Consider the following 14,642-nt stretch of genomic DNA (forward strand, 5'->3'; position numbering starts at 1 on the left):
CCTGCTGATAAAACAACAGTTTGTTGTTCAAGATGGCACTTTTATTGTTAGTTTCTTTTATCTGCATCAATTTGCAGTCCTTTCTTAGTCATCCCAATGGCTTGGATAGTGTTTAACGCACTGGCAAGACGGAAAACCATAACATAAAAAGCTGACAAAAAAATACCACCCACTGGAATGTCGAGGTGAGAATGAACAAGCCGGAACAATGTTAGGATAGCATCATTAAAATGTAAACATCCGAACATTGGTCTCTGTGGTCATTTTTCAATTTAATCATTGCACAAATGCTGACTTGTTTTTAGACTATCAACGAATAAATGTTTAGTCAGATCTCTGGCTTAAACCTGCAGTATGGTAACATTTTCCACTTTCAATCTGTGCAGATTTCTTACAATACATTGTGTATGAGATTATATTTTCAATTATACTTGGAAGCATTTCTAGAAATTCAAGACCTTCATGTGGAAATTACTCAAACTACAACTCGTATTGAAATAGAGAAGTAGTGTATGCTGGAAGTGGCTGACATGTTAAGTTTTATACACTGTGTGCACTGTTAGGTACACCCGTATAACCCAATACATCAGCTCAACCATAAATGTTGGTTTATGTTGCCGATGTTCATGCTACTAAAGGTGGCAATTAAATTACTTTGGATTCAAGGTCATAGTTGTACTGAGCTGCATTAAAGTGTTTTGAATATTCGGCCTCCCTCCTGCATGTAAATGGGGAGTACAAAATTTGAAACTCAATATATTGTTCCGTACCACACCATTTAACTGACCTCTGCGATAACAGAATTAACTCAATGACATGTTTCCACATTTGACTGTCAAATGAACATTATAAACTTTGTTGGGTAGAAATCATAGCAGAGAGGGTCCATTGAACTCAATGATTGTACATAAAGTGCACATTGCATTTCTATCAACCAACAATTAGAATACATAAACTATGTTACATGGTCCTGTACGCTGCAAAGTTTTCCTGGACTAACTTCACATTTTACACAACTAATTTAGCTTCTTGCCAATGTCACCATTTCAATTTTTGGTTTGTGAAGGACATTTTAGGAGTCAAACAAAATAAAGATGCACAGAGTATTGTTTTAGTCAAACGTTTTTAATGACACCCTCCAGCCTATTTAGAGTGAGTCTACTTGTCCTCAGGCTTGTTGAAGCAGTAGGTCAGGCAGCACTTTCCACAATAATGTCTGTCGAAGTGGCTCGCCATGAAGACGCCGGCGCCGCACTCGTCAGCAGGGCACTCACGCCGCAAACGATGGATCTTCCCGTTCTCGTCAACCTAGAGACGTGTCAGGTCAATGGAGGAATAGTTACAAACAGGAGAACTAAACTGGTTTGTAATTTGTGGCGCTCAATAGAGAACACAAAAAATAGACGCATATATATTTAACTTGCTTCAGCCGTTTATCATATGTTGAAAAAAAGGGTCAGTATAGCCTCACTTCTGATTGATTCCATTTATGAAGTCATAATTGACAGATGCTCCCTTTCTCAGGAAATCCAATTACAGCAAAGAAAAGTTAAATTGATGCAAAGATGTGGGAAGCGTATTGTCTAATACCAAGGTCAAGCAAGTCAGTTTACCAAATAAAACTGGAATTACTGCGTTGTGGTTGTTTTCCTCCGTCAACCAGTCAAGTTGCAGTTCACACTTGACCAAATTCTAATCAGTTTCTTTGAGTCCAAGTGGACGTATGACAGATGACAGATGTTATCAAATTCCCTCCAGGCGTTTCTGGGATATCGCATTCACTAGAATGGGACGCTCGTACATCCCAAAAACATAATGCCTCCGGCCACGACTGCCGCTGGTGCGGTGGCATAAAAATTCTGATATTAAGAATGAGACTGGACGTCCTATCAGGCGCAATGGCCGAAATAAAAATGTTTATCATTCACTCTACTGCCCTGACACCAACTTTCCTAGTCTATAGTTTGGATTGAAACTCTGCATGAATACATTGAAGCATCCCTGATGTGTTGAAGATCGGAGAAATGTTCCCCCGGTGCAGTGTGGACCGAAATAAAAACAGTACCTTGTAGTATTTGAGCACAGCAAGCTTGACCTTCTTCCTCTTGTGCTTGTTCTTCTTGGGGGTGGTGTAAGACTTCTTCTTCCTCTTCTTGGCACCACCACGCAGCCTCAGCACCAAGTGCAGAGTGGACTCCTGGAAAACAGGACACCGGTAAAGGGTTAACACGCGGCACAGCTTTCAAAACGAGACGCTTCTCCTTAACTGCGGCACCCAGACAATAATCCACGACAGCATGTTTTGGATATACTGTGATGTCAAAACATCCAGTTTGGCAGTTTGAGTGATTAACATGAAGCCGAGATGACGGCGGGGTCAACAGAAACGTCCCCCGATTTAGGCCGAGACTCATCTCACCTTCTGAATGTTGTAGTCGGACAGGGTGCGGCCATCTTCAAGCTGCTTCCCAGCGAAGATCAACCTCTGCTGGTCGGGGGGGATGCCTGTGGAAAGAGTGATTGGGTGAGTATTTACTGCTATTTGTAAGAATTGAAGCATGTAGGGGTGGAGAAATGACATTCATCCATCTATATTATTACAGATGAGGTAATGTATGGAAATAAGCTAGCCAAATAGATTATTATCATTAACAATATTGTGGTAGTTCATTGTGCCAATCAACTTGTTGCAATCAAAACCTAATATGTAACTAGTGTTATTAGTGGAGACTCACCCTCTTTGTCTTGGATCTTAGCCTTGACATTTTCAATGGTATCGGAAGGCTCAACCTACAGAGGAACCCACACGTCAACTCAGTGGATGTGTTACATTGTGGAACCATTTCAACAAATCGTTTTGTTAAAAGTCCTATTTCACTCTTCTGTCGTGGGTGCATTGCGAAATGTATCCCGCGCCATAAGTGAACGCAAATCTACAATTGAGTCGTTGATCCGAGATTTTTCCAAGACTATTGATCGTCAACCATGAAGTCGTGATCGTGACAGCCCTAGTTAATCAACACGCACATGTTCTTCATTGACGTCCAGACCAAGTAGCGCGCAGAGCGAACACCGGGCACCTACACGCGTGTGGATCTGTGTGAATAGCTGGGACACACGTGTGCGCTGGAACGAGTCACGGAGCGCTAGCTTAGCGTGGCTCGCCCTGACACATATAGAGGACGCTACGCTCGGGTTCGCGTGTGGATGCGCAGGAGCCCATTAGAATTATCGTGTGGACGCAAAACAAGCGCATCGACTGAAGTGATTTAACTTGGTCGCGCGAAGGAGCCGCGCACCCTCCATCGCACGCCGGCGCCGGGACCCACCTCGAGGGTTATGGTTTTCCCCGTGAGGGTTTTCACGAAAATCTGCATCTTGGCGTTCAACCCACCTACATAAAAGGGAAACACAAACGTCACACTACGGAAATCATCGGTAAACGATACAAATCCTGTTGATTTAACGACTAATAGTTGCGAATCGGAGAGCGCGACATTACCACAGGCTCACTCCTAATGGCGGATCATGAGAAGAGGGCTTCCGGAGCGAAGCGACGGGGTTTTCTGGGCGCGTTTGCACGGGGTAGGGTAACGAATCACACGCCTGATCAAAATACATATACGTTGTTGACTAAACATAGTAAGGTCGATTTGTTTGTATTTATACACACCACAGTAACACGCGGTGAATTTAAAAAATATATATATTCTGTCCGAAAACGTTACCTTTAAGATACAAAGTACGACGGAGGACCCCAGTCATTTACAAAATGGCATTTCCTCTTTCGTCTAAAGAAATATCCATGGCAACCCCACTGTTTACAAATGTCCGCCACGCGAACGCGTAGAACCGTATTTGCGGCACAAAGTTGCAGATGTAGGATGGTATAAACAAAGATGTCCGGGATGGTAAAGCCCAGCCGCCGGCCGGCTGAAGAAAAAGAAAACGATGTGACAACTCATGTTATGATGTCGGAGAACGTGAAAATGTTTCTCGAGTCTCTTTCTCGCTACATTGAGCATGAGAAAGGGCGCCTCCAGTGCCCGGACCAGGGCCCCGACGAGCAACGATATTACATTTACAGTGATGTGTTTGATAAGGTATTTAACTTGGCACCAAGGCCCACTTCTATTTGAGTTGTATTCTTCTTGTTCTTACTTTGGCTAATCTTTCATCCACACCTCAAAACGATTTAATATTAGAGAATGGTTTCAATCTCAGCAACTCATCTCACTTTACTGTGTTGTTCTCTCTTTTATAAACAATGCAGTTAACTGTAGCTTACACACTGTTTAACTAACGAAGTTGGACCACTCTGTGCATATTTTAACTTTTGTTTTTATTATCCCCCATGTTTTTTCCCCCCCTTTAACTATTATTTCAGTTATTATTGGTGTATTGCAGGTGATTGAGTACACAGCGGCCTACAAGAGGCTGTTGTCAGTCATCAAGCAGGAGTATGATGAGGTCATCAGAGCCGCCAGGAGGGTGGAGGAGCACAAGCGGCTGGCAGACCACAGCCAGAAGGCCATGGGGGCGCGTCCCATATCACTAAAGCTTTACCTGAAACATGTATCTCAACTAAAGGAGAGGTGGGACAGAGTGGGCTGGAGTGAGTGTGCGTGTGCGTGTGCGTGCGTGTGTGTGCGCACGTGTTATGAGTTGCAAAATTGATTTCCTCTCTTTCTTTACAAACGATTAGGATCCTATTGAGATGAGACAATATCACAATACAAAATGTTTTTTTTTCTACAGTTCAATCAAATCCAACTACACTTCAGCCTTTTAAACATTTTTTTCAATATATATTATATATTTCAATATACATTGCCAATGTGTCTTCTTGCCCATCCCTTCCTCCTTTTCTTTTCCTCAATTCCCCTTAATCTCTCTTTCTTTCTCTCTCTATGTCTCCCTTGCTGTTCTCCAGGCTTGCTCGAATCCAGAGAAAAACAGCAAAAATGGAAGAGGAGCTTCAGAGACTGCAGGTGTCCAGGAGAGACACTAGTGAGATGACTACTGCCAAACACGACACACTGACTCTCAGCCGATACCTAAACTCGACATTATAGTAAATGTTATCGTTAACTTACCTGTGGCTTTCATAACTGTTGCTGTTAACTTCCCATGGCTTTCATGGCGGTTGCTATGTAGTAAACAAATTCAGACAAGACAATGAGTCTATTCATTTTGGGAGGCAGGGAACGGAACCCCAAACTCTGGCAGTGTCAGACATCAATCAGATTTTAAGCATGCTTTGTCATCCAGATATGCAGTTGGTGAATCCAGAAGATGAAGAAGTCCTAGCCAGGCACCTGCAGCATTTGGGAGAAACAAGAGATGCCCTGCTGGCCAAGAAGCAGCGCCACTACATCGCCCCTGCGGCCAAGGCTGACCTAGACACCAAGATGAAGGTCGCGGGGATTCATAAAGAGGAGTTGATTAAGGAGAACCACAGGCTTCACCTCCTGTAAGAAACCAGAGCTACTAACCAGGATTATATGCGTCCTACCTTTTGGGGGGGGGAGAGAGGGAGAGAGAGGGAGAGAGAGGGAGAGAGAGGGAGAGAGAGAGGGAGAGAGAGAGAGAGAGAGAGACTTTGACTTTTAAGATTCCTTTATTTGCAGTAAGTCATGTCACAGCAGCAGCAACTTTATCATCAAGGAACCAAAAAAAGACATAGCAAAAAAACAGACAAATCAGTCAACCAGTAAACAGGCAGCAGGGATCTGTTGGTTTCTTCACCAGGTTTGAGACAGGTGTTCACTATAAGGACAGCTCCCTTTGTAGCCCAGACTTCCTCCTTTGTACAGTTTACCTCCTTGGAGAGAGAGAGAGGGAGAGAGAGGGAGGGAGATAGAGAGAGAGAGGAGAAAGAGAAAAAAAAGATCACAGCCGCCACAGGAAAATCACAGGTTAACAATGAGGGAATCATCCTAAACTGAGCACAGCACCTCCCCAACACCCCATACACCCTTGAAAGTGTTTGCCGGTCAGTTTGTAAAACTCAAACTCTGAAACACCCTGAGGCGGGCTGAGAGCAGACCAATTGTCAACTGGGCCAGGTCTACTGACCCCTGACCCCGCACAGCGTTCCTTCTGCTTTTCCAAATGGCCAGCTTGCCACCCCCGAAACAGTGTTCACCAGGACATGGACGGATTTGTTTGACACAGTGTAAGTTCAGTTCAGTTCAGTTCAGTTCAGTTCCTCCCGTTCCTTCTGGAACATTGGGCGACGAGTCCCCACCATTCACCAGAATGGTGTCTTCTCGTCGTTTCCATAACATGCTTTTTTTACGGGGTGAGGGACCGAAAATAAAGAGTTTAAAGGAGAAGCTCTCCCCCAGACCCCAAACCCACCGCTCTAGTAGCCCGAACAGCCCCCGCAGCCTAGGACACAGAACAAACAGGTGCTGCAGCGTCTCCCTCTCAGAGCAGAAGACGCATCCCGCCCGCGTGCTGGAGTCCGGGCATGCCAGATACCTGTTTGTGGCCACTGCACCATGCACGATCCTCCACTGGAGGTCGCCCACCCGCTTGTCGATGGGGGGCCTATACAGAGAACGCCAGCGGCCAGCAGGGGACGCTCCGGGGCCGAAGAACTGGGTCCACCCACACCAGCCGCACCCCTGCCAGAGAGCGTAGGTGTGCCACCTTGACGCAGGTCGAGTAGGCGGCTTTCTTGCCTACTGCCTCAAACCCTCCCAGCTTGGGAGTGGCAAAGGTCAGGAGGCTGTCGCACTCCTCCTCCCACTGCACAGCCAGAGAGACCGTCAGTGAAGGACACACAACCTCACCCTCACCGTCCCATGGGTCGGTCAGAGCACGGCTGTCAATAAAAGCCCTATAGGCCACTGGCAGTGAAGCACGGACTTCATCCACCAACCTGTGCAGCAGTCTGGAGGACCTGACGCCAGTTGTCTCCATGAGCTGCTCCGCGGACGCCCTCAGCAGATGACCCAGCCTGACGCACCCAGCCTTGTGCAAGCTGGAGCGCAGGCTGGAGGAGGAAAGGAGGCCGGAGTCCAGTAGTGGGCTCCCAAACAAAGGCTCCCCAAATAGCCACATCCCAGGGGCAGACGTAGTGTCACTGTCACGGTGGACCTTAAAAACCTGCCATGACTGCAGCACTGACTGGTAGAAAGGAGTCAGCCCTGTCAAGTCCATCCCCTCGGTCCGCAGCAGAAACGGCTGCTTGTCATAAGAGAGGTGCCTCGCCCGCCTCAGCAGCACCTTCGCTGTGTCCAGCCAACGCAGTCCACAACCGTACAACAGCCTCTGCGCCGTCTGGAGGCGGAACGCCTTGACCTTGGATGCAACGTCAATGAGGTCTTGACCTTAATCCAGTGCTGACCAGACCAGAAGAAGTTGACGATTGCCTGCTGGATCTCTTCTAGCTGACCTCCGGGCAGATGCAGAACGGTCAGTCGGTGCCACAAGGTCGAGGAGACCAAGTTATTAGCAACGTTACTAGCACCCTCCCCCTGTAGGACAACTGGGGTAGCAGCCATTTATCCTTCTCTCTACAGGGAGTGGACAGCTCAACCCCCCGCCCACCTTGATCAGGCAGGACGCTCCCCTGTAAAAGAGCTGTACATAGTTCAGAAACCCTTTTCCAAACCCAAAAGCCTTCAAGGTCGAAAACAGAAAACCGTGGTCCACTCAGTTGAAAGCCTTCTCCTGGTCAAGGGATAAGACACCCACATCGATGTTATTGAAATTACACAGGTCAGAAAAATCCCGCATTAAGAACAAATTGTCCTTAATAGACCTGCCCAGCACACAGTAAGATTGGTCCATGGAAATCAACAGCCCTAAAACTCCCTTCAGCCTATTTGCCAGGACTTTTCAGAAGAGTTTGTAGTCCGTGCAAAGCAGTGCAACGGGTCTCCAGTTTTTGAGCAAGGCCAAGTCCCCTTTCTTGGATATGAAAGAGAGGGCTGCTCGCCGCGAGGAAACTGGTAGCGTACCAGTCCACACGGACTCCAGCAGCACCCGGTGTAGATCTCCACCTAACGGGCCCCAGAAATGCTTGTAGAACTCTGGAGGCAGACCGTCTATCCCAGGAGCGCGCCCATTCGCCAGCTGGCCCATAGCAGAGGTGAGCTCCTCCATTCCAATGGCAGCGTCCAAGGCATCCCGCTCCCCGACCCCCAGCCGAGGCAGCCCCTGAAGGAGCTCTGCAGCACACTCTTGATCACAGCCCTCCGCCCTGAATAGGGTGGTGTAGAAGGCCACCGCGTGCGCCCTCGCCCAGGCCATCTGCCTGGACTGCTGAACCGTTTTCTCCAGAGAGAGAGAGAGAGAGAGAGAGAGAGAGAGAGAGAGAGAGAGAGAGAGAGAGAGAGAGAGAGAGAGAGAGAGAGAGAGAGAGAGAGAGAGAGAGAGAGAGAGAGAGAGAGAGAGAGAGAGAGAGAGAGAGAGAGAGAGAGAGAGAGAGAGAGAGAGAGAGAGAGAGAGAGAGAGAGAGAGAGAGAGAGAGAGAGATCACAGCCACCATAGAGATAGATTTCCAGACATTCCAACATTTCCAGATGATGGTTGCTACATGTAAAGTAGTCGAACTTCATGGCTTTAAGTTTCAGGTCTGCACATTGCATGATGGATGGCCTGCAAAAAAAGAATAAAGCTGAACTTTATGCTAATCAATGGGTCCAGCTGGCTCATGTTATTCAGATCAGCCAATATTTAGGTAGCAGGCTCTTATTCAATAAAAGACAGCTATGGGAGAATTGCTCAAGTTTGTTGTCAAAACGCTGCAGTTGCAAAGAGGGATTACAAGTTTGTGTCAGCTTAGACAATCATGTCACCTTTTATCATTTTAACAAGGCACTGCACTGTGCCCCCGTGACACATTAACCACTATTTATCGACCAGTGTCATTTTACTTTTGATGCACCTTTCATAAATTACATAAATCAATTAGACCATGGAGGAAAAGTTTGTCATTATCTTCCTAACAGTTAATAATTCTGAATGTGACTGGTTCAGATTACATGTGATATCCTGACCAGTGATCTACGGCAAACAGTCCTGAAGAGCCACTGATGCCTCCTCACCATCCATTTTGCAAACAGCTGTTATTGTGAACCAACGCTGCATTTTCTCTTCAAAACAGGTGCCACTGGAGAGTTGAAGTAGCTCTTTGTGTCAAGAGGCAATGAGTTTGTGGGAAATAATACCACTTTGGGTCTTCCAAACTCCTCCTAGTGCCTTGTAATAAGAAGATAAAGTAGCACTCACGGAACATTTAGGCATCCCTCTGTCTGCCCGTCTGTCTGTCCTTGATGTAGGTACAAGCGTCTGAGCTTTGTGAACGACAGCCTGAGCTGCTGGGTAGAGAGTAGACGGGCTGTTCCTCTGAAGCAGTTCATCTGCTCCACACTGGAGAAGCTCAGCTACGTGACAGGTACCAGCTCCCCGCTGACAATAAAAACCTTCTCTCAGCAACGGAGTTAACATTGTAATTTCAGACAACCAATGATAAAGAGCTGCATCGACCTGCCGATTCTAGCTTTTATGTTTTTCCACTATTTCAACCATTAAAGGCATCGATCCACCGAGTAGGATTCTGGATTCAGGATTCTCATAGTAGGGGATTAACGTTTGCACAGATAGGATTTATAATCCTGCCGACTAAAACATTGTGGTGTATGTGTGTTGTGTGACAGTGACAGATACTGATTACCAAGTCCCCTGATTGGGTGGCGTTTGTGGTTGACGATCCTCTGAAATTCCAAGAGTTCATGTCCCTGGTGGATTACCTTGACAGGTAACATCCGTAACACATTTCCGTGACAAGCTCATTAAAGGAAGGCGTGTCCTGCGACACATCTGTAGGCATATTGATTATAAGAGATTAGAAGTCCTTCAGACTCCAAAAACAACTCGGAAGCACCTCAAAACGTCAGCATCACGCTGCCATTGTTGGTCGGTTTTGTTCAGGTTATGATAGACTAGTGCGCCCTCTTGTGGTCGAAGATTATGCATTCTACATTGAGGGGCGAATTCACAAAGAATGAATTGCGGCAGCTGATAGCACCATGAATTGCACATCAATAACAACCACTATCTGCCTCGTCTCAATATCTGATTCACAAAAGATATTTTGTGCTAATGATATCACAGCGCAAACACGGCCATAGCGTTTTGCCGCCGATTGCAATTTGCCCTTGGTTTGTGTGTGTGTGTGTGTGTGTGTGTGTGTGTGTGTGTGTGTGTGTGTGTGTGTGTGTGTGTGTGTGTGTGTGTGTGTGTGTGTGTGTGTGTGTGTGTGTGTGTGTGTGTGTGTGTGTGTGTTCGCAATTATCCATGTGGCAAAGTTTAAATGGTGGCTTTGCACCAAGAACACTGAAGGCGGGACAATGACAGACAGAAAAATGGGTATCAGTGGCAATGCAGACGTGGCACGAAACGTGCAGGGCTTTTTTGTTTCATCATGCCTTTGGGTACGGGTGTGGGAGCACCCACCTGACGGGTTTGAAGCGGAGGACAAAAGAAAAAAATGTCACACAATGTTTCACAAGCTTCTCAGACGGGACACCCCTTATAAATGCACTGTATAACCGCCAATCCTCTGAAGACGCTAATAATTTCACTCTAACTGCGTGTGGGTATTAGCGCTGGTGTTTGTGAATCTGACTTTATTGCAACGAGGCTCATTTGCATAGAAAGGGGCCACAGTTGCGCCAAATGTATACTATTACCAAATTTAAATACGTGCACTCGCTTGTTCTTTGTTTTAATGTCCAACTCTCTTTTTCTTTGTCCCCCTCCCTTACTCCAGGTTTGAGGAGTTGCTTGCGGCTGGTGAATACAATGCAGCCGCCCTGCACGCTGCCATGTCTCCTCATGGAGTTTTATGCAACACACACACCATGGACCGTTTTAAAGGTAAAGGCCATGACCAGACCTATATATATATATATATATATATATATATATATATATATATATATATATATATATATATATATATATATATATATATATATATACACACATATACACACATTCCGATCAGCCACAACATTAAAGCCACTGGAAGGTGAAGAGAAAAGCATTGATTTTCTCATTCCAAGGGCACCTGTCAGGGGGTGGAGTATATGAGGCAGCAAGTGATCAGTCAGTACTTGAAGTTGATGTGTTGGAAGCAGGAAAAATGGGCAAGCGTAAGGATCTGAGCGACCTTGACAAGGGCCAAATTGTGATGTCTAGACCACTGGGTCAAAGCATCTCCAAAACGACAGGTCTTGTGGGGTGTTCCCGGTATGCAGTTGTTACCAAAAGTGGTCCAAGGAAAGACAACCGGTGAACTGACGACAGAGTCATGAGCGCGCAAGCCTCATTGATGTACGTGCGGAGAGAAGTCTATCCCCTCTGGTCCGATCCCACAGAAGAGCTACTGAAGCACAAATTGATGAAAAAGTTAATGTTGCTATGATAGAAAAGTGTCAGAACACACAGTGCATCGCAGCTTGCGTATGGGCCTGCGTAGCTGCAGTGCCCATGCTGACCCCTTTCCACCACCGATATTTACTTATATATTCAGTAAATATATATTTACTAAAGGCGATATTTACCGCCTATTTATTTACTGATTCAATTACGTTTTAGGAATCAGTTTGTTTAGTTAGTAGTTAATCAGTTAGCTATTGCGCCCATACCTATTGTGCATAATCTCCAGGTGAGTTGCAATGTCATTTCACTACATATATGTACGCTCGTATGTATATGTATGTGACAAATAAACATCTTGAATCATGAATCTTGATACCACAGGACACCTTCAGAGGTCTTGTGGAGTCTATGCCTCGGCGGGTCAAAGTTGTTTTGGCGGCACAAGGAGGACCTCCACAGTATTTGATGGAGATGGTTTTTATGTTGTTGCTAATTTGTATATATCATGCAGCCGTTCTTGGCACATTCAAATATTTCAATTTCTATTATATATTTTTCTTTTGCTGTGTAAACGGTGAGTATCAAACAACATATTCTTGTGCTCCCCTGACAACCAGTCTGAGAAAATAATGTGCACCCCTTCCACATACACATTTGTCTGAATGAAATCGACACCGGCTAAAGACCATGTATGTGTCACGTATATACGGTGGAAATCCACTTTGCAAAGAAATTGTAATTTTTCTTTACGTCCATGCATGTGTTTTCCTGGGATTCACTGTTTACACCATTAAATACAGTAGTTTTTCTTTATTCTCCCTCACAGCCAGAAGCGTGATGTGTTTCACAGTGATGTAGTAGTGGAACCTTCTTATTTCTATATCTACGTGTTGCCATTTTCTGAACAGGTGTCCTAGGCAGTCCAACAAATCTATGGCTGTCGATGTTTGTCTAGCCCTACTTATATGCGCACGTGCTTCTCATTTTTGATGAATTGGAATTTATTAGCTCAACAAACCGACTGCTCCATCCCATAGTGTTCCTTAGGCTGGACTGAGTCTCAGTTCTGATGAAAATTGTGTGATCGTTGACCCTCAATGTCGGCATCAACACCACAAATAAACAAGTGAAGACAATCTTATCCCCCTCCAGCGGCAGGTGGCTTTGCTCCTTTAGTCCTGTTCATCCAGGCTCTGTTGTCCTCAAACCATAACGACGAGCGGTTCCCCGAAGAGTTGTTGTCTGTGGAGATCGTCCGCTGTGCCCTTGAGCACAACTTGATAGAGCTGGTCACACATGCCATCACCCAGCGCAGGTAGGAGCAACACCTGCTTGTTCGTCTCGCTGGGTTAGATATAGAATGGGGATCATATTTCAGCCTCCATTCATATTTTATTCCTCTCTTTCTTCAGGCTGACAGTCTCTGAGGACATGGGAGACGTCCTCTCTGAGCACGCTCAGAAGGAGCCGGACGTGGCCGAAATGTGTCTCACACTAGCGTGCGTCATCTACCAGGCCTTCCACGCCTACCGCAAGGCTGCGCTGAGCATGTGCAGGAGGGGCCTGAACCATGAAGCGCTGGAGTACATCTACCACTGCCACGACTTCACCACTGGTGAGTGTGTAACTACGTTTAAGGAGGTACTGTGTACTAGAACATGTTTTTTGAGCTACTGTATAAACTGAAATATGTGACTGTTCTCTGATGAAGCACATCCACCCTGGTCATAACATTAACGTTCCTTTTGGCAAATGTAAATTTAATTTACTTTACAAATAGTAAATGTGGCTCAGCAGCGCCATCTAGTGGTTGGAGCCAACACAAAGCGTTCGGGGAGGATGCTGACGTAGATAGTCGTACTTTTAGTGGCATCTCCATGTCACAAATAATAAAAAAATAAAAAATAAAAAACATCACCACCAGCAACCCTGCACAAAACCAGGCCTATTTTCAGACTTTTGGGAATTGGAAGGATTCTTTACACATGGATGTACCTCATGCATGTAAGTCTATCTGTCTGTTCATGCCGTCTCAGTGTGTAAATCTACCCCCGTCTTCCTCCCAGTCCGTCTGCAGTTACCCGCCCACCCATCTGTCCCACTGTCTGTCTCCTAGATGATTGTCTCTGGGTGTGGAGCGCCTGTCCCAGCGTATCCCTGCTCCACCTGCTGACGGAGTCGTTTCACGGCAGAGAGGCCATGTTGTCTCTGGGACAGATCTGCACACTGCTGCTGCTCCGTCCACAGTGCGGCGACGCCGTGCTCCAGCTGCTGGAGAGTCTCTCCACCAGGGGAGGAGGTGAGGAGTGCAGGACATAATTGACACATGCTACCGAGAAAGGAGGACCTCCGACATTTGTCCGTCTCTCTGACTCTTGTCGCATCCCAGGAGCTTTGGAGCGAGGGATTTTGGAGGACACCTGGTGTTCGGTGGAGGGCTGGACCGAGATCGCCTCGTTCTGCACCAGGCAGAAGCAGAGACGGCTGTCGCAGAAGATCCTGGCGGCCCTGCTGTCCCAGAGCGGGACCGCCCGGATCTCCCCGGACCCGGAAGGAGCCAAGCTGATGGAACATGTCTTTATGTGAAAAGAAACTAAACCCAAATAAATTAGGAGGTGTTTTCATCTGAACGGTCACAGACAAACCCTCCCATTTGAATTGAAAAAAACATTGTATTGTAAAATTATACTGCTCACAAAATGTATGAAAATGTAATATGCTTTGCCTGTTGCAATCAGAAAAGAGAAGGCATTTGACCGCTTCAAATGAGTGACTATTATTATGATTTATAATATCAGTATTTGTATCAGTACCTTGTATTAGTCAAGTATTGAGTAGGCCTACTCAAAATTAATAGATTAATTATGAGAACATTAAATGTGTCCTAGCAATCCCAATGTCCTATTAATGTTGGCAGTTATTGAGGTGTGTCCTTAAACTATCTACAGTTTGAGCGCGCGCACACACAAATACACACACACACACACACACGCACACACACAAACAAACACAAAAACACACACACACACACACACACACAGAGGGTGAAAGTCAGATTGAGAAGTGAAGCCAACGGATGTCTCTGGTGGCTTCTTTCAGAACAGGTTAAATTTAAGTTTCAAGTTCATATTTTCACAGTAAAAAAATGTCGGGTCTTCCACGAGTACAAAAAACACATTTATTTTGTCATTTTCATGTCCTGTCCCCGTTGCTTTACCAGTGTTAAAACTAAGGTGAAT

The 14,642-nt window shown here is 45.9% G+C and overlaps 2 protein-coding genes across 2 annotated transcripts; one reads left to right on the forward strand and one right to left on the reverse strand.

Moving 5' to 3' along the window:
* Window positions 1-1,106: 1,106 nt before the first annotated feature.
* rps27a (ribosomal protein S27a) lies at window positions 1,107-3,546 on the reverse strand. Its single transcript, XM_080016796.1, has 6 exons — window positions 3,503-3,546; window positions 3,330-3,394; window positions 2,736-2,790; window positions 2,420-2,505; window positions 2,066-2,197; window positions 1,107-1,308 (listed from the first exon to the last, which is right to left on the reverse strand). Exons 2-6 carry the CDS (start codon window positions 3,375-3,377, stop codon window positions 1,159-1,161), a joined length of 471 nt encoding a protein of 156 aa, XP_079872922.1. The 5' UTR covers window positions 3,378-3,394; window positions 3,503-3,546; the 3' UTR covers window positions 1,107-1,158.
* Window positions 3,547-3,971: 425 nt separating this feature from the next.
* LOC307242044 (clathrin heavy chain linker domain-containing protein 1-like) lies at window positions 3,972-13,989 on the forward strand (the record flags this gene model as incomplete). The annotated part of the gene is made up of 10 exons (XM_080016380.1): window positions 3,972-4,103; window positions 4,408-4,595; window positions 4,934-5,010; window positions 5,272-5,473; window positions 6,372-6,644; window positions 9,297-9,412; window positions 12,556-12,718; window positions 12,816-13,018; window positions 13,520-13,702; window positions 13,793-13,989. The coding sequence occupies 10 exons, from the start codon at window positions 3,972-3,974 to the stop codon at window positions 13,987-13,989; spliced, it is 1,734 nt and encodes a 577-aa protein (XP_079872506.1).
* Between the last annotated feature and the right edge of the window lie 653 nt (window positions 13,990-14,642).

The sequence above is a fragment of the Zeus faber genome (assembly GCF_960531495.2).
Source record: "Zeus faber genome assembly, chromosome: 16".
NCBI lineage: Eukaryota > Metazoa > Chordata > Actinopteri > Zeiformes > Zeidae > Zeus > Zeus faber.

Excerpts from the sequence above, each read along its gene's own strand:
- rps27a (XM_080016796.1), bottom strand. The coding sequence starts at position 3,377 with ATGCAGATTTTCGTGAAAACCCTCACGGGGAAAACCATAACCCTCGAG. Across the intron at positions 2,198-2,419 it reads CCGACTACAACATTCAGAAG|GAGTCCACTCTGCACTTGGT; the intron begins GTGAGATGAGTC and ends CCTGTTTTCCAG. Across the intron at positions 1,309-2,065 it reads CTGTGCTCAAATACTACAAG|GTTGACGAGAACGGGAAGAT; the intron begins GTACTGTTTTTA and ends ACACGTCTCTAG.